Genomic DNA, 20,667 nt, shown 5'->3' with positions numbered 1-20,667 from the left:
ATTGCATTAATGGAGATACCAAGCAAAAATTGTAATAGAAAGATAAAACAGATAATGCTGGAAACACAGCAGATCATGTAGCATAGTGGAAAGAGAAACAAAGTTAAATTTCAAGTTGAGACTAAACATTGTGCTAGGCAGAAATCAATTACTAGTATGGATACTGAGGGTGTGTGTGCATTCCATTGCATTATTCCCCCTCTCGTCAGCAGAAGAACACTCAAATAATGAACACATAACCCATTATGATGTTTCATTAATGCTTGAACTACAATTTAGGCTTGGTTTTATGTTTGATTCTAAAGAAACAAGTATGTCAAGGAAGAGCCCCACCTATTAGACTTACCACTTATCAGACCACTTAAAGTCAACCATTTGTGCCTACCAATAACCGGTGGAAATTTCACTTGAGCAAGATAGGAAAAAAATGGCCACAAAATGCTGGAGTAACTCAGTGGGTCAGGCAGCACCTCTGGAGAAAATGGATAAGGTGAGATTTTGGGTCTGGGCCCTTCTTCAGACTGATTGTCATGGAGCAATGAGCCATGAAAGGTGGAAGCAATAAAAAAACTGGGACTAATTGAGGCGGGTAACAGATGGCCTATTCCTTTTAGGTCGGAACGTCAGAAGAAGGGCTTGAAGGGTTTGAGTCTGAAGAAGTGTTCCAACTCGAAACGTCACATTTTCTCCAGAAATACTGCCTGACCCGCTGAGTTACTCCAGCATTTTGCGTCCATATTCAGCATGTGACTTCCGCAGCCTGCTGGTTGTGATGTTGCCGTGCATTTGTTGCCCTTATCCTTATCAGTTATAGATTTGAGTTGTTTTGTCATAGTGGCTTTTGAGAAGCTACAGAGCAGTCTGTTCAGGTTGTAGCCATAAGTATACTAATTGGGGCGGGGGTTATTTTGGTAAAGGTTGGGCTGCCAACCAAGCAGACCATTTTGACTGAATAGAGCTGCACTCATCCAGGCAAGTAGAGAGTAGTCCTTCACATTCCAGACTCATCTTTGAGTCTGAAGAAGGGTTTCAACCCAAAACGTCACCTATTCCTTCTATCCAGAGATGCTGCCTGTCCTGTTGAGTTAGTCCAGCAATTTGTGTCTCTTCTTTGAGATGTTGGACCAGCATTGGGATGCCAGGAGGTACCTCGCAAACAAACACTCGCTGGCTATTACAAACAATGTATTTCATGTAGCTGATCCAGTTGAGTACACTGAATATCGCCTCGCTTCTTCTGTGTGCAGGCATGGCATTTATGAAGATCTATATATGGTATTGAACATCAAGCGGGGATGGTTGGGGCCTAAAAGGACATAGAGTGCTGGAGTAACTCTGCAGGTCAGGCAGCATCCCTGAAGAACATGGATAGCTGACGTTTCAGGTCGAGTCCATTCTTTAGCGTCACCTATCCATGTTCTCCAGGGATGCTGCCTAACCTGCTGGATTACTCCAGCACTTTGTGTCCTTTTGTGTATTAACCAGCATCTGCAATTCTTTGTTTCTATAGTTAGGAAGATGTTCGTCAGTTGGGGGAGATGGCATTTGGGGAAGGATGGATAAGTGACTGGCACTTCTGGTGGGAATTGGGAGATAAGCATTTTCAGTGTGTAAGATTGGGAGTCTACACATCATAGTGGAAGAGGAGGCATACTGGACTTGGTAAGGTGGTTAGGGATGGAGATAATTCACATTTTCATGCAACACAGAGAGGGATGTCAGCTCATTGTCTATGCCAGCACTCGGAACAGTCCGACAACCCCATTTTCCCAAAACCTATTCTGTTTTGAATGTGCTTCAACTTTGCTTGGTTCTCCCCCCCCTCCCCCTCCCCCCCCCCCCCACCCCCCCCCCCCCCCCCCCCCCCCTCCCCCCCCTCCACCTCCACAACTATGCAAGTCGCAGAGTAGCACGTTAACTATCAACCAGCTTGTACAATATTCTGAGGTACACCAAAATGCTGGGGAAACTAAGCGGGTGCTGCAGCATCTATAGAGCAACGGAAATAGGCAACGTTTCAGACCAAAACCCTTCTTCAGACTCTGTACAATAATCTGGATGTGTTGGGAACTAAAGCGTCCATGATATGCGACAAAAAAACAAATCTGCATAGACAGCATTAAAGATCCAGATAACGTGAATCGTGGTTACTGTTGCACCACTGTGTGCCTTCATTGGTGTACCACAAAGGATACATTGAGCACAGAAACGAGCCCTACGGCCCACAATGTTTGTGCTAAACTTGGCGCCTAGTTAAATTGATCTTGTCTACCTGCACATGATCCATATTGCTCTATTTCTTGTATTTCCCTGCCTGTCTAAAAGCCTCTTAAACGGCACTATTACATCTGCCTCTATCACCACCACTGGCGATGTGTTCCAGGCCCCCATCACTCTATGTGTAAAAAACATGCCCCGCACATCTCCATTCAACTTTCTCCCTCTGACCTTATAGCTATGCCCTCTACTGTTGGACACTTCCACCCTGAGAAAAAAAGCTCTGACTGTATACCCTATCTATGCCTCTCATAATTGTATATACTTTTATCAAGTCTCCCCTCAGCATCCAGACTCGAGAGAAAATAATCCAAGTCCATCCAACTTCTCTCTCTAGCTGAATACAGCATTCTAGTAATCCTTCTCTGCACCCTCTCCAATGCTTCCATGTAGTTCCTGTAATGGGACCAGGAATGGCACAGTGGCACGGAAGAGTTGGTGCCTCACAGTGCCAGAGACCTGGGTTTGATCCTGACTATGGGTGCTGTTTGTACTCCTGGTGAATGCGTGGGTTTTTTCAAGGTGCTTCGGTGCCCTCCCACATTCCAAAGACGTACAGATTTGTAGGTTAATTGGCTTTGGTAAGATTGTAAAATTGTCCGTAGTGTTGAATAGTGTTCCTGTATGGGGTGATTGCGGGTAGAAGGATCTGTTTCTGCACTGTATCTCTACAGTCTAAAGTCTAAAGAATTGCATGCAATACTCCAAATGCAGCCTAACCAAAGTCCTTTAGACTTGCATCATGGTTTCCTGACTTTTATATTCAATGCCCCTAGCAATTAAGGCAATATGTCTCCTTACCACCTTATCTACTTGTGCTGCTTATCTAATGAGCTATAAATTTGGACAATATCCTTCTGCACATCACTGCTGTTAAGGGTCTTGCCATTAAATGTGTACTCTCTCAATACATTGAACATCCCAAAGTGCAACACCTCACACTTGGTTGGGTTAAACTCCATCTGCCATTTCTCTTGTCTATTTTTGCAGCTGATCCATATTCCATTGTATATTCTGGCAGCATTCCTCACTGTCTGCAACTCCTCCAATATTAATGTCTTCAGCAAACCTATTCACCAACCCAACTACATCTACGTCCAGGTCATTTATATATAACACAAACAGCAGAGGTCCTAGCACAAATCCCTGTGGAACTCCATTGGTGTCAGACCTCCAACCAGAATATCTACCTTCCACCACAACCCTCTGCTTTCTACCAATATGCCTGTTCTTTATCCATACAACCAAGTTATCATGAATCCCATACGCTATAAATAACAGGATGACCAGGAAAAATGGATCAGACTACCATGAGGGACCTTGTCACAAGCCTTACTAAAATATCAAAAGCCATATTAAAATCCATGTATACAACATCCACCATCCTACCTCCATCAGTCTCCTTTGTCACCTTAAAAAAACTCAAAGGTTAGTAAGACACAACCTGCCGTGTACAAAACTATGCTGGCTATCCCTAATTAGCCCATACTTTTCCAAATGGAAGTATATCCTCTCTCAAAAATTTCTCTCCAATTGTTTCCTTACCACTGATGTGAGGTTACCAGCCTATGGGTCTCTAGATTCTCTCTATTTTCTTTCTTAAACAATGTATCAACATTGGCCACTCTCAAGACCTCCGGGACCTCACCAGTGTCTGAAGAAACAAAGATCCTCATCAAGGCCCCTGCAATACCCTCTCTTACCTGTCAATAACCTGGGATAGATCCCATCAGGCCCTGGGAACTTATCCACCTTAATGTTCTACACGAGCCGCAGCACCACCTCTTCTCAATCTCTAACTGTCGTAGCATATTTGTATTCTGCACATTGATCTCGCTGTCCTCCAAGTCCTTCTCCTCGGTGAATACGGATGCAAAGTACTTGATTAGTACCTTACCTGCATCCTCCGACTCCAAGCATAGATTTCCTCCTTTCTCTTTGAGTGGTCCTACATTTCCCCTGGTCATCCTGTTATTTATAATGTTTTTTTTAATAAGTTTTGTGATTTTCCTTCATCCAGCAGGAGGTGCCTGGAAAGACTGCCTTAAGCTAGGTGTTATAAGGCTGAGTTATCCTTGCGCAAGAAATGGTAAAATAATGTGTATTCTGATATGAAAATTGTGTCCATGTCGCATATTGATTTATGCCTGGAAGTGCCTCGGGCCAATTTCTGGAGTAGCACGAAATAAAAGGAAGGTTTGTTATCAACTTTCCCTCTGGTAAAAATTGTTCATTGCATAACGCTGAAAAAGTGTTATGTAAATTGAATTTTCAAGAAATAGTCTTCAGCCCCAGCAGAAACACCATACTCATCATTTTCATCCCCTCCTTGTCCTAATCGTGGCTGAGTTTCTGATCCGATATCCTCTCCATCACAAATAATATGTGCAGGTACTTGCACAGCCATAATATCATAATACTCTGTCCATGCTTCAGTTTAACAACTATTGATACATTCATTCCATTGTTATTATCAAACTCGATCATCATATGGATCTTTGACCTGCTTTTTATTCTCTACCATCTATATCTCTGATAGCTGTCTGTCTGTGCCTTATCCTGTTTGATGTTCAAGTGTATTTGTCATCTCATGGCCACTACCAAAACATAACTGATTTAAAATATTCACCCTGGTCTTTAAAAACCTTCATTGTCTCGGCCCAGCTATATTCTGTCACTGCTTCCATCCCTTTAGTCTCCAAGGATTCTTTATTCCCACTCACTAGTGTTCAGCAGCCACATCACACTTGCCTTGCTATCAAGAACGGAACTCACTATCAAAACATGGAGGGGACGGGGGACACAATTTTTTGGCGGCCACGCGCGCATGTGCACATTCACACGCGAGGCTTCGGAGGCTCAATCCAGCGCTAAAAGCGGAGATTTTAAAATCGGGATCACAAAAACTTGTGGGAGATGTCCCCCACCTCTCAAAACATGGGGGGGGGGGACGTGTCCCCCTCTGGCCCCCCTGGGTTTTCCGCCCCTGCTTGCTATTGTCTGAGTAAACCACTAAATCTTGACCTCAGATAAAAAGCTGACCTGTTCATCTTCCTTCTATAAGACAGCCTATAAAATTGGTTTCTTCAACCAATATTTTTTTTGTCAGCTTTCATTGTATTACTTCCTTTGATGACGATCTTTGTCTGATTACATATCTTTGAGCAATTTAGGATGTTAACCTCTGCATTACAGAAGCAGTTTTTAATGGGCAAGTCCAGATTTGACATGTGGAAATCGTTTAAAGGCCAGTTCATCAAAGAACAAAACTGGCATTTTCCAGTAAGGAGGAAAGATAAAAATGGCAAAGTAAGGGAACCTTGGATGAGCAAAGTGTTGTAAATTTTGTCAAAAAGAAAAAGGAAGCACATGCAAGGTTTAAGAGATGGATTCAGACAGGGGCTTTGAAAAATGTATAATAAAGAGAAAAGTACTCAAGCAGGCGATTATAACGGCCAGAAGCAGCCACAACATGTCTTTGGTGAATTGGATTAAGGCATTTGATAAAGTCCCCATGTTAAGGTGAAGATTAAGATGCACTGGATTAACAGTGACTTAGTCTGGATTCAGAACGGCATTACTGATAGAAGACAGAGAGACAGAGGGTAGTGGTGGAACGACAATATGCAGGCTGGAGGTCAGTGACCAATGGAGTTCCGCAGAGATCTGCACTGGTACCTTAGTATGTTTGTAGATTACACCAAAATTTCTGGGGTCACAGACTGTGAGGAAGGTTGTCAATGTATGCAGCGGGATGTAGATCAGCTACAGAACTGGTCAAAGAAATGGCAGATGGTTTAATACGAGCAAATGTGAGGTGTTGCACTTTGGAAGGTCAAATGTAAAGGGAAAATATGCAAGTAATAGCACAATCCTTAACAGCATAGATGTACAGAGTCTAAGCCATAACTCCCTGAAAGTGGCAACACAACTAGATAGAGTGGTAAGGAAGGCGTATGGTCCGCTTGCTTTCATAGGTTGGGGCATTGAGTATAAGAGTCAGAAAGTCATGATACAGCTTTCTAGGACAATGGTTAGGCTGCATTTGGCGAGAAGGCAGGAACGGGACACTGATTGTGGATGATCAACCATGATCATATTGAATGGTGGTGCTGGCACGAAGGGCAGAATGGCCTACTCCTGCACCTATTGTCTATTGTCTATTTGGAGTATTGCGTGCAGTTCTGGTCATCCCATTACAGGAAGGATCAGAATGCTGTACTGTTTTATGTTCTCTTTTCTATTAACGTCGAAATAAATGCAAATTAATTGGATAGATAAATTAGATAAATGCTGAGTATAATCCGTAATTAGTAAGCATAACTAATTTTATGATAAAGCAAAAAAAATGTGAATCTGATGTTTAGTATCATTGTTTCACCAAAGTTTCACCAATCACTCTGTCCTTACAAGGAACTTGAGTTTAAGATTTATAACAAGACAGATTTGAACTTTAAAGGTGTGTTATACCTGGTGCAGGTACTATCAGTGCTCTTACCAACGTTAGCAATTACTTAAACTACTTCAAAATCACTTACGCAACTAGACTAAAATCACTGAAGGGACTAGCATCTCAGATCCCCAAATAGTTTATTTGTACAAGTATTCCTCCGATAGTACATTCAACTCGGACTAATTTTGTCAAGATGATGCATTAGATTAACTCCACCCTTTGACTGTAGCTCCCCTGCTTCAGGATGCGGCTTGCCTGCCTCCAAGTGTTGTTGCATTGCTGATTGTTCATGCCTCCCGCTCTTTATCCTCATTGTCCTCTGCCTTCAATGTACAATCAGCTGCCTGATTTATTGCGGAAGACCCAGTCGTTTAGTGTTTTGATTACGACAGACTCTGTGTATTTTGTGTCTTGATTGTCACCTCATCACTTGAGCTCGAACTTCTTCCTGAGATCCAGGAGGATAATTCTACATTATGAACAATTTAAAGTTTGAGACACAAGCAATCTCGTCTTTCAATGTTGTTAAAAGTTTCAAGTTGCTTCAGAGCAGCAGTTAAACAAAAGAAAGTCAAAGAAAATATTGTTCATCCCGGTGATAAAAAATTATATTTGAGGCAGATTTTAATCAATAAGGATGACAAGTGATTCATATTATCCACTTAAGAGCTGTTCGAAACCAGTGGCATTCAAGGCCAAATATCATAGATGCTAATTAATTGAAATATGGTAGAAACTGCTGAAAATAATAGAGGAATGAAAAACAAGCAACTGCAGATGCCGGCATACAAATAATCAAGACATACATTACTGGAGTAACAGCGTGTCAGACAGCATCTCTGGAGAACATGGAAAATACTAAGTAGGTCTGAAGAAGGTTTTCGGCCCGAAAAGTTGCCCGTTTCCTTCGCTGCATAGATGCTGCCTCACCCGCTGAGTTTCTCCAGCTTTTTTGTCTACCTATGGAAAATACTAAGATAGCCAGAATACATTTTTGTCTGGAGACACAAAACTAATGTTTCAGGTGAATGATTATCATCAGAAAGTTATAAAACATGCTCCAAGAGATAGGGAAAGGGGATTAATGCTGAAGGAAAAGGGGCGATTGGATGGAATGCAGGAAAGATTAAATGAAAGCAAGTGGGTGAGAGGAGTATTTATTGAAGCATGAGCTCAACAGGCTAGTTGAGCTAAGTGAACTGTATCTGTGCTATCAATTCTATAACTTAAAGGACTGATGTGAAAAGGGAGAGACACTTCTGGGGGTAAATTGTATGTCTGAAAGTCCAGTTGCCAATAGTGGTCAAGGGAATGAAAATTATCAAAAAAAAACACAGATTTTCTATCGGTTTAAATGAGGACTCACCACTGTGCCTGCCATTCCTCTTTTTTTCCCTTCATTTATACATTTTGGGTTGCTTGTCACAGTCCAGCAGGCCATTCTGTACATTACCTAGAACTGAGCATTAGCAATATATTATCCAGATGAAGGAACTTAACTATTCATTTTATGGCTACATTATTTCACCCTATCACAAACATACCTTCTACTCCACCCATTACTTCCACACACACCCATCTCTGCTGCCTTAACTAACTTGTTTTCTCTTTTTCTCAGTTCCAATGAAGGGTCTTCAAACTGAAACATTAATTGTTTCTCTTTCCACAGATACTGCCTGACCTGCTGAGATTTCATCAATTTTTGTTTGCATTTTATATTAGTGGTTGAGGAAAACTGTTGATGTACAAGTGGCGAGCATTGGATCACCAGAGAATTCACAAAAGATTATGTGCAAACCTGACAATTATGAGCAGGAATAAACCACTCTGGCCTTGAGCCTTCTCTGACATTCAATTAGATTATGACTGATTTGATGAAATCTCCCTGCATTCCCTTATATCCAGAGTGTCTTTTAACCCACTTGCTTATCAAGAATTTAAGTAACTGTCTTAGTAAAATTTAAATATTCTACTTCCCCCACCCTTTGAAACGGAATTTCTGCAGACTTGATAACTATCTGAGGGGAGAAACAATCACCACATCTCTCTTAAATGGGCGACAAATTATTTTAATACAGTAACCACTAGTTCTAGATTTTCCTATAAGAGGAAACATCTTGTCCACATCCATCTTGTCAAGTACCGTTAGGGTCTTATGTTTTTCAATCAAATCTCCTTTCATTCTTCTAAACCTGCAAAAATAAGTCAATTGTTTATTCATTTTCATTCCATTCCATTCCATGTATTAGATAATTCAAGCTGCTTTCACTACATTAATATCTTTACTTAAATGAGGAGATCAATACTATAATCCATATGCTAGATATACTCATTTATGTCCTATTTAATCAAAGCATTAACCCTCTCTTTTTTCTTCTCTTCCTCTAATAATAAACAATAACTTTCAGTTAGTTTTCCAAATCACTAGTTCTACCTGCGCACTAACATTTTGTGAATCGTGCTAGATGGTAGAGATTGGAGAATACATTGTGTTGTATAATATATACAACAGGGAAAGAGGCTATTTTGTGTAACTAATCCATGGTTGTGTGTATGATTCTCGAGTTGCCTCCCACTCCTTCAGCATAGTGTTCTATTCCTCAATAATGAAACACGGTCACTGAAAGTGAACATGCGAGGGAAGCTGGAAACTGATACAAGATAAGAAAAGAGAGAGACTGAGACAAATTGCATTGTCTCAAAAGTAGTGTAGCAGTAACAAGATTAAGAAATGCATTGATGATCTCGGCATGTTTCATTATTCATAGGATGGCGTGGTTATGTTTCTTTCAATGATTGTTAGTGTTCAGGGTCAATATGTACAAGTATTCAAAGCAGCTATCAGAAATTAATCTATGTAAAAACAAAGGCACACAGTTTTGGGTTTACTTGCATGGTAAAGTATGTTGTGCATATGTGGAATCTCTTATCATGATAAGCTGTGCTGGCAATAAATTATTTGCTACTTATTTATTTTAGGTCATCATTCTCTTGTTAAATGGCTTTAAATTTCATTATTCTGAGAAAAGCTATTGACAATATCTCTACCGGAAATAAGCACTGTGCTGTGATCAAGAAATATATTGTTTTGGTTAGAATTTCTCACTCTAGGGATGTTTATCTTAACTCTGCTCCCTTAATATTTCAAGTAATGATCTTTTTATGTTGTTAAATAGTGGAGTCCTTATTTGTTCATGTGATCGTGCAAATGTGCTTTTTGAATTTTCAAATTTATTAATAAAACAAATGTTGTTTATTATCAGACATTTGACTTCCCTTTCCTGTCTAATCAAATAATATTACATGGACTACTTCAGTAGCCACTGTCACCTCAGGATTAATGAATATGACAGCAGCTTCAGTCTGATAATATAGTTGCAGAGAAAGCAGCATTTATTTTTTAAATTTTGTGCAGTTATGTATTGTAACTTGATTACAGCTAGGCACTTATATGAATTAGAATCATGCTCACAATTTTCAATGCATGCTTGAGTGCTGATAAGCAACAGCTATTACAAAATCTGTACTCTCTTCGGAATCAACCATTTACACATAGACATTTCTGCAATAGCTTAACAACTAACCTGGCTGCTTTTCCTCTTCAGACCAAAACAATGTAGTAAAGAACAAATACATACTGTATATATTATTTACGACTGTAGAAACTGTATTAATTACTTTAAGGTAAGAACAGGATTTGACAGAAAACCAAATATATGCAGGTTCATGTAATCAAAAGCAAAATAGTTATTTGGAAAAACAATATCACTAAACCATATTATTAAGACTGGGGCTAAAGTAGATAATGTTCTTGATTGATTTGTTTCATAGCCAAGTGTGAGACAGATTTTCCAATATGAAAGAAAAATATATAGCAAATGTATATGTAACTGAAGGAAGAATGAATCAAAACTATTACAGTGTTATCAGGTCAATAATCTAGCAGGTGTGAATCAATAGCTTTATTGTTCAAGTATCTACAATTGAGTTCAGCATAATATTTGAAAATTGGTTTCTATTCAGTATGGAAGTGTTTTTTTTTGGTTTAAGGATGAAATTGAAATGGGAAATACATATATGTGTCCACTGTCCATAACTTAACATGAATGTCAGCTCTAAGGCTAAATCCAATCACGTATATCTATGTAGGGAAATACCGAAGGGAAACATCTAGTTCAAGAATCCAAATGACCTTGGGGTGATAGAACGTTTAGTGTTAGTGGTCCAAGAGGAAATCAGGGACAGGAGCTAGGATTTTGTTTTGTCATCTGTTACAGTACTTGCTTGATATTGGGTACTGTTGGAAATAAATATTGGGCAAGATGTACAGTGGCTTGCAAAAGTATTAATACCCCTTGAACTTTTCCACATTTTGTCACGTTACAACCACAAACGTAAATGTATTTTATTGGGATTTTATGTGATAGACCAACACAAAGTGGCGCATAATTGTGAAGTGGAAGGAAAATGATACATGGTTTTCAATTTTTTTTACAAATAAAAAACTGAAAAGTGTGGCGTGCAAAAGTATTCAGCCCCCTTTACTCTGATACCCCTAAATAAAATCCAGTGCAACCAATTGCCTTCAGAAGTCACCTAATTAGTAAATAGAGTCCACTTGTGTGTAATCTAATCTCAGTATAAATACAGCTGTTCTGTGAAGGAAGGTTTGTTAGAGAACATTAGTGAACAAACAGCATCACGAAGCCCAAGGAACACACCAGACAGGTCAGGGATAAAGTTGTGGAGAAGTTTAAAGCAGGGTTAGGTTATAAAAAAATATCCCAAGCTTTGAACATCTCACGGAGCACTGTTCAATCCATCATCCGAAAATGGAAAGAGTATGGCACAACTGCAAACCTACCAAGACATGGCCGTCCACCTAAACTGACAGGCCGGGCAAGGAGAGCATTGATCAGAGAAGCAGCCAAGAGGCCCATGGTAACTTTGGAGGAGCTGCAGAGATCCACAGCTCAGGTGGGAGAATCTGACCACAGGCCAACTATTAGTTGTGCACTCCACAAATCGGGCCTTTATGGAAGAGTGGCAAGAAGAAAGCCATTGTTGAAGAAAAGCCATAAGGAGTCCCGTTTGCAGTTTTCCACAAGCCATGTGGGGGACACAGCAAACATGTGGAGGAAGGTGCTCTGGTCAGATGAGACCAAAATTGAAGTTTTTGGCCTAAATGCAAAACGCTATGTGTGGCGGAAAACTAACACTGCACATCACCCTGAACACACCATCCCCACTGTGAAACATGGTGGTGGCAGCATCATGCTGTGGGGATGCTTTTCTTCAGCAGAGACAGGGAAGCTGGTCAGAGTTGATGGGAAGATGGATGGAGCCAAATACAGGGCAATCTTGGAAGAAAACCTGTTAGAGTCTGCAAAAGACTTGAGACTGGGGTGGAGGTTCACCTTCCAGCAGGACAACGACCCTAAACATACAGCCAGAGCTACAATGGAATGGTTTAGATCAAAGCATGTTCATGTGTTAGAATGGCCCAGTCAAAGTCCAGACTTAAATCCAATTGAGAATCTCTGGCAAGACTTGAAAATTGTTGTTCACAGACGCTCTCCATCCAATCTGACTGAGCTTGAGCTATTTTGCAAAGATGAATGGGCAAAAATGTCAGTCTCTAGATGTGCAAAGCTGGTAGAGACATACCCCAAAAGACTTGCAGCTGTAATTGCAACGAAAGGTGGTTCTACAAAGTATTGACTCAGGGGGGCTGAATACTTTTGCACGCCACACATTTCAGTTTTTTATTTGTAAAAAAATTTGAAAACCATGTATCATTTTCCTTCCACTTCACAATTATGCACCACTTTGTGTTGGTCTACCACATAAAATTCCAATAAAATACATTTACGTTTGTGGTTGTAACGTGACAAAATGTGGAAAAGTTCAAGGGGTATGAAAACTTTTTCAAGCCACTGTATAAAAGGAGTCTGACATCTATTTGTTCATACAATTCCAGTCTAATTTCAGCTTTGTCATGTGTCCAGAGGATTATCTGAAGATGTCAGATTAAGAAATATAGCGAAATACAATTAGTATACTTAAGAATTATTACATAAAACAGGGTACATATTTAAAAAACAATTTAAAAATGTTGAATGTATTTTGATATAAAATTACATTTATGGCAAATTTTCTGGTGAGATATTGTAGTTGCTAATGTTAGGCGAAATAGCAATATAATTATTATAAAGATTTTTAACAGATTTATGTAATGGTGTAATAAGTTTTTAGTTGTTTGGAAAATACCCCAATATTGCTTCACCAAGATGTTACCAGAACTTGAGAAGGAGAAGCTGCATAAGCTAGAACATTTCCCCTGGAGGCTGAGGGGTGATCTTACAACATTATGAGAGGCATAGATAAGGTGAATGGACAGCTTTTTCCCAAGGTTGAGGAGTCCGAACCAGAGGGCATAGGTTGAAGGTGAGAGGGCAAAGGTTTGACTGGCAATTTCGTCACACAGAGGATGGTGCATGTGGAACGGGCTGCCAGATGAACCTCCAGAAGAGTTTACAAAGGCAATGTTTAAAAAACATTTAGACAGGTACGAGGAAAGGAAAGGATTGGTGAGACATGGGCCAAATGGGACTCGGCTATAAACTTGGTCAGCATGGATGAGTTGGGCCAATGGACCAAAGGGCCTGTTTCCATGCTCTATGATTCTACAACTCTATAACTCCAAAGTGGGGGGAGGGGGGGGGGGGGGGGGATCTTCTTCTAGTTAGAAGCATCAATATTTCTGTGGCCCAGGAAGAAAGAAAATAAATTGAAGATGGGACAGAAAGAAAATCGAGGAAAACATGCAAAGAAACATTCTATATTTGTACTAAGTTTGATATTTAAGCTTCTACATCGTCTTTTGCCAAAACCTAAACCTTCCAAATACTTGGGATTATATGTTGACTACTTTTATGGGAGTATACTTAAATCAGTCTTGCAAGGAAAATGTATTGAGATTAGACCTGGCCAAGGGTTTTAGCTTTAAATGCCACTTTGTGGACAGACAACGGGTACAATATTGCACATAGAAACATATTTCTCAAAATCTTAAGTTTTTAACTCAGTGTAGAAATAGCCATTTGCCTGTGTCGTCCTTTCTAGGTTTTGTTGGCCCCATTTCCATTCTATGGCTTTCTGCCCACAAAATGATCAAAAGTTAAGAGTCCCATAGCCTGTGACAAATCAATGAAAAATATTTTTGAGCCTTGTAATACAGCAGCTCATTTCTGCACCAGTGGTTTGCTTGCCTGCTGTACCATGTTGCAACATCAATAAAACCACATGTTTTACATATCGTACATCAAATGTTTGCTGCAAAGATTCCAGCTATTTTTAATAATTAAAAACAATTTATCATGGTGGATAGATTAATGTTTTGTTACCTGTAGAATTTAGGTTAATCCCTTTGGAACACTGAACATTTGTTTGTTGTTCCAGTTACGAAGTACAGTATAATTAAAGTTGGAGGAAGAATTAATCACATTTCACATTACAATTTGGACCATTTTGTAATTTTCTGCCTATCACTGTAGATTCATCTCAAACATATTTTAATTAAAACAAAGGCACTCTTGTTACACACATGTCATCAATAAGAATGAATTGTTCTATGAATTAGATAGTTTATTATGTATGATGGAAATAATTAAATTGGCGAGTGAACCAAAATGCATCTTATAGAGCATTTGAGATGAAGATCTATTCAATTATTTTAGTTATTTTTTAATGATGATGGAGCATGCCAGAAACCAAACTTGTAACTACCGATTTTGTTATAAATTTTATATTTAAGTGCTGTACCCATCAGTGAAGGAAATTGAGGGAAACAGGGCAAACAGCATTGAGCATTTCTCAACCATGCGGCTGCCAAGTCTTTAGGTAAAGCCTCATAATATCGTTGGTTATGATTTCAGTATTCAAAAAATATATTGTCAATGCATTAGATTAAATTTCAAAACATATTATTTGGTTTTTGAAATCCTAAAATGGATTGGCTATGAAATGTACAATTGTACTTGGATGTTACAGAATAAATAGCCTGGCAGTACTGTGCCAGTCTGACTATCCAGTCGTAATCATCTGTTCAATCATTGATTGAAACATAATCCACTAATCTACCAGAATATAATTTATTCAACGTTACACAGTGAGATAGCCGTACCTACCTGGTATAGTCTTTATATTATTGTGTGATGTACCCGTATCTGAGCATCATACACTCTATTTCAGTGACAGACCCAAATGACCAATGCAGTTTAAATACCTGGAATGTTCTATCTGGTGTCAAGGCCAACTATTTATCTCTCAACCAAAATTTTATTTGTTTGTTAACATTTTGTTGTTTGCGAAACCTTGCAATATACACATTCGTAGCAGTATTTTCCAGTTTGTATCTAACTTCTTTGAGTGTGAAGAGCTTTTTGATGCCCTAAAATTGTGAAAAGCACCATACAAATATGTTGATACAAGAAACTGCAGATGCTGGAATCTTGGACAAAACACAAAGTGCTGGAGTAACTCAGTGGGTCAGGTAGCTTATGTGGGTGGAATGGATAGGCGATGTTTCAGGTCGGGACATTCATTTGTCGCATCTGATAGACTGATATTCATGATTTATGTATTTTTATATGAAAAAAAGGCTAGTTTTTATGGAAAGTCTTTGGATATTATCCATGTTTTCAATATTTTTTTGAATCATTTTATTGTGCATTAAGATACAATATGCTGGAGTAACTCAGTGGGTCAGCCAGCAACTCTGGAGAACATGGATAGGTGATGAAAAAAACAATTATGTCTGTAGGTATTTAGGTTCTACGTGTAATATTCAAAGGCTGGGGAGCTCAACATAGTTTGGACATTTATTCTAAAGAATTGTCCAGATTGATTTGGCAGACACTTATTTTACCTCACAGAGAAGTCATAGTGCAGTTAATTACATGACTGTACGTATCATGAAAGCAGCTTTCTAAATATAAAATCTGCAATCTGAAATAAATATGCGTGAGATACTCAGAAGGCAACCGTAGTGAGAGATCCTGAGGTCACATTTCGGATCCATGACCTTTTAAAGGCCTGTCCCACTTAGGCAACTTTTTCAGTGACTTGCCGGCACCCATCATAGTCGCAGCAGGTCGCCAAAAAAATTCAAAATGTTGAAAATCCAGCGGCAACCAGAAAAAGGTACGACTCCTTGGGTGACTACTCACGACCATACAGGCATCACCCCGTGACAAATCGCGTAAGTGGGACAGGCCCTTTATTATAACTGTAAAAAGTGAGGGGAAAGTTTGAAGATTACAAACAGCAGCATATGTTTTAAAGGGAAGACCAGAAAAGACTGAATAATACAAGTGATGAATGAGGATAAAAGCTAGTGAAAAATGTCATTTCAGTATGAGGTGTGAATGGGAGAGGGACATTTAAATTACTGGTGTAAAGGAAAAGACTTGAGTGCTGGAAACATGAGGTAGAAGATTTGAATGGAGGGAATTATCTAAGAAAAGGCCAGATTGAGAGTTTCCCAGGAAGCTTTCAGGAGTCTGGTTGGAGTTATTTTGCAGATGACTGGTATAGTCCTAGGAATTATCTGCTGCTTAGCCTTTCATTCCACAGATAGGCATTTAACACAGGAAGGCAGTTATATTGATAAAAAATTGTATAAATAACTTTTGAGTTTAGAGAAGTTTAATGAAAAAAATTACTGGATGATTCCAGAATAAAGGTGAAATCCAGCCACTACAACTCCCCTCAGTACATGATGATCTCAGGTTATGAACAAATTCTGTTTACAGAAATTCATGTTGATTTTGTTTGTAAGCCTGAAAAAACATAAGATCATTGACATAGATTCATAGATAGATACATAGAAAACAGGTGCATAAGTAGGCCATTCGGCCCTTCGAAACAGCACCTCCATTTAATGTGATTATGGCTGCTCATCCACAATCAGTTCCTGCCTTTTCCCCATATCCCTTGATTCCGCTAGCCCTAAGAGCTCTATCTAAGTCTCTTTTGAATGCATCCAATGAATCGGCCTCCACTGCCTCCCGTGGAGCAAATTCCACAAATTCACAACTCTGGGTGAAAACGTTTTTCCTCGTCTCAGTTCTTTTTTTTTTTTTTTTTATATTTTATTTTATTAGAAGTAAGCACAGTCATATGGCACCAAAGTGCCTAATATATATTTTCATAATACATTTTATGTACAACTTTTTTTTTTTTTGTTACATTGAAAAAAGATGAGAATAAGAAAAAGAAGTTAGATAGTAAAGGATAGAAAGATGTGAAATATATAGTGTGTGAAGAAAGAAAACGAGTAAATGAAGAAAGTTGAGAGAGAAAATAGTGAAAAGAAAAGGAGATCATTATTCATAGTCTTGACCAACCCTCGTCCAGTCCTGAAACAGTTATTTTTTACAATTGTGTTGCACCATATGATTCCAAAAAAACGACGAATGGAGACCAACTCGTTATGAATTGGTCTGATTCCTCGTCTCAGTTCTAAATGGCCTACCCCTTATTCATAAACCGTGGCCCCTGGTTCTGGACTCCCCCAACATCGGGAACATGTTTTCTACATCTAGCGTGTCCAATCCCTTAATTTTATATGTGTAGTGGCCTGGACGCGGTCAGAAGAAGGTTAGACGGCAGGCAGGTTCAAAGGTTCTTTAACGATGATTGTGAGCATCCACTCTCACCAAGTTCCACCGAAGGGAAGAAACAAACTCCCAGAAAAAGCCCTGAGCAGAAACCGGAACCGGTGGGCAGTCCCTCGTCCCTGTCCCTCAAGTGCCAAGGGGGATGACCCAAGGAGTGGTCTAATATCCAGGGACCCCCCACCGTAACACCCAAGAACCGGAGGCACGAAACAGACAGGAGGGCGCACGAGGAGACCAGCCCGGGTGTGCACCATGCCCGATACAGGAACCGGCAACCGACCAACAGGTGGAGGGGACAGAACAGCCACTGGAGGAGGTACCCCTGACGGAGGGCGCCCTCGCAGGCGGGGCCGCGCGACCAGAACTGGCCGATCAATGTCAAATTGCGCCGGCTTCAGCCTCGCAACCGAAATGGTCTCACGCCAACCTCCCATGTCCAGGACGAATGTGGACGAGCCATGTTCCAGGACCCAGAAGAGACCCTTGTACGGTTATTTTTGGCTGGAGGAGTGTCCAATGTGCATCCCTACGCAGGAAGATGAACTGGCAGTCCTCCAAAGCAGAGAGAACGTGCGGACGGAAGGACCCATGACGAGACATGGGCACCGGCGCCAGCGTGCCCACCATCTGCCAAAGTCGTTGCAGGGCGTCCGAAGGCTGCTCCACCCGGCCGGTGGGACGAACTCCCCGGGCACCGTCAACGGGGCCCCACACACCGAATCGGCGGAGTAGGAGGCCAAGTTCTCTGGGTGCGGTGCAGATCCCCAGCAAAACCCACGGCAGAGCGTCCACCCAGTCCGGATCATTGAGCCGTGCCTTCAGGGCATCCTTGAGTTGGCGGTGAAACCGCTCCACCAGTCCGTTTGCCTGCGGATGATACGCCGTTGTGTGGTGTAGACGAACCCCATGGCCGACCACAGTTCCGACGTGAACTGAGGCCCCCAGTCGGATGTTATGTCCAATGGCACCCCGAACCGGTCGATCCAGTGCGCCGCCAAGGCCCGAGCGCAAGTGGCCGTCGAGGTGTCAAGTCAGCGGAATGGCTTCAGGCCACCACGTGAAGAGGTGGGTCATGCCCCGGGACTTCGGCAGCAGCACCATAATGGCGAAACCCTGCAGTGTCGCACGCACGTGTCGCTGCACCTTGGCGGTCTGGCACGGGATGCAGGTGCATGCCCAATGTCCAACCAGTTTGCGCAGCCCGTTCCACATGAAGCTGGAGGCTACGAGGGCCGCTGTCGCCCGAATGAAGGGATGGGCAAGCTCGAGGAGCAGGCGACAGTGACGATGGGTCGCGGAAAGGCCAATGGAGACATTGCACAGCAGCGTTGCGCCCCCAGGACAACAGACAATGTCCTCCAACTGCAGGCCCGAAACTGCCGTGCGATAGGCGGCCATTTCCTTGTCCACCAGAATTGCGGCTGCCAGGGCGGAATAATCAATACCCTCGGCCACCTGGAGAACGGCGTGGACCGCGGGTCATGATAAGGTGTCGACCAGCCTGTTGTAATTGCCCGCCACAAAGCGGATTGAGGTGGTGTACTCTGACGCGTAGGCCAACGGCCTCTGCTGCCGCACAGACCACGGGTCTGAAACCTTGGCAAATGCGAAGGTGGGCAGCTTGTGATCCGTGAAGGCGCTGAAGGGCCTCCCCTCCAGGAAGTACCAAAAGTGGCGTACGGCGAGTAGCGAGGGCGAGGAGCTCGCGGTCAAAAGCGCTGTAATGGAACTGAGCACCACTGAGGTGCCTGCTGAAGAAGGCAAGTGGCTGCCAGCACCCATCAATGAGCTGTTCCAGCACTGCCCCGACTGCCACCTCAGAAGCATCCGCGGTCGGGGCGTCCTCCAATGGGTGGAAATAGCATTGTGACCCCAACCAGAGCCTCCTTAGCCTGCTCGAACGCCGCCACTGCTTTGTCGGACCACTCAACCTCCTTGCGATGACCAGCGATGAGGTGGAAAAGCGGGCGCTAGATTCCGGCTACCGCAGGCAAGAAGCGGTGATAAAATGTGACCATCCCGACAAATTCCTGCAGGCCCTTAACGGTGGTCGGACGGGGGAACCGGCGGACAGCAGAGATACCACCGGCAGAGGTACCACCCCTTGTGCTGTTAATTGGTGGCTGAGGAAGTCGATAGCCGTCACCCCGAGTTGGCACTTGGACGAGTTGATAGCCAACCCGTAATCGGGAAGGCGCTGACGGAGGTGGATGCAGTGCTCTTGCCGTGAGCGGCTGGCCATGAGTATGTCGTCCAAGTAGGGGAATACGAAGTCCAGGCCACGGCACACACAGTCCATAAGCCGCTGAAAGGCCTGCGCGGCGTTCTTCAACCCGAACGGCATCCGCAAAAATTCAAACATCTCAAACGGTGTAATAATGGCTGTCTTAGAGATATCGCCGGGGTGGTCCGGAATCTGGTTGTATCCGCGCATGAGGTCCACCTTAGAGAATACTGATTCTCCGGCCAGGTGGACATTGAAGTGCTGTATGTGCGGGACCGGGTACCTATCAGCGATGGTCGCATTATTCAGGCGACGGTAATCCCCACAGGAGTGCCAGCCCCTGCCCGCCTTGGGTAACATGTAGAGCAGTGACGCCCAATGGGGCACACGATGCCCATCGACTCCATCAGGCGGAACTCCTCCCGAGCTAGACGGAACTTGTCTGGCATGAGACGACGTGCCCTGGCGTGCACAAATGGGCTGGTAATAGGAATGTGGTGCTCCACCCCGTGCTTGGGGGCAGAGGAGCGGAAGTAGGGTTCAAGGAAGTCCGGAACATCCGCCAGGATGCTCGCGAAAGTCGTATCCACGGATGACGGGACCATCAGGGCGTGCAACCGTGTCATCAACGCGGAGGAAGATCGGCTCCAGCATGATGGAGTGCACCAGGCGCTGCCGCTTAACATCCATGAGGAGTGAATGCGCTCGAAGGAAGACGGCGCCCAGCAGTGGCTGGGAAACGTCGGTGATGACAAACACCCACGAAAAGCAGCTATGGCCAAAGTTGAAGGAGATGGTGTGGACCCCGTAAGTACGAATAGGGCTCCCGTTCGCCGCAGTGAGGAGGGGGCCGCCTTTGCCCGCACGGATGTCAGCGATCGACGGAGGCAGCACATTCAACTCCGCCCCGGTGTCCACGAGGAACCGAACCCCAGTGCGGCGATACCAGACAAAAATGCCATGAATATAGCTGCCACAGAAGTAATCACTGACTGCTGGCCCCTGCGTTTCCCGGGAAAGCACAGAACAGA

The 20,667-nt window shown here is 42.5% G+C and overlaps 1 protein-coding gene across 3 annotated transcripts in view; it reads left to right on the top strand.

Annotated features, from left to right (window-relative positions):
- Nucleotides 1–20,667, top strand: part of LOC129698314 (protocadherin-17-like) — a 135,401-nt gene that overhangs the window by 34,999 nt on the left and 79,735 nt on the right. The window contains exon 4 of one of the 3 annotated variants that reach the window (XM_055637397.1): nucleotides 8,400–10,379. The exons of the other annotated variants lie outside the window; for them this stretch is intronic. Coding sequence (XP_055493372.1) covers nucleotides 8,400–8,410 — 11 coding nt within the window. The 3' untranslated portion in view covers nucleotides 8,411–10,379. Of the gene's footprint in view, nucleotides 1–8,399; nucleotides 10,380–20,667 lie in introns of those variants that run through there. 3 annotated transcript variants of the gene reach the window in all.

This window comes from Leucoraja erinacea, chromosome 6 (genome assembly GCF_028641065.1).
Source record: "Leucoraja erinacea ecotype New England chromosome 6, Leri_hhj_1, whole genome shotgun sequence".
Classification (NCBI taxonomy): domain Eukaryota; kingdom Metazoa; phylum Chordata; class Chondrichthyes; order Rajiformes; family Rajidae; genus Leucoraja; species Leucoraja erinaceus.
The sequence above is the reverse complement of the archived record's forward strand: the minus strand, read 5'-3'. Positions and strand labels throughout refer to the sequence as shown.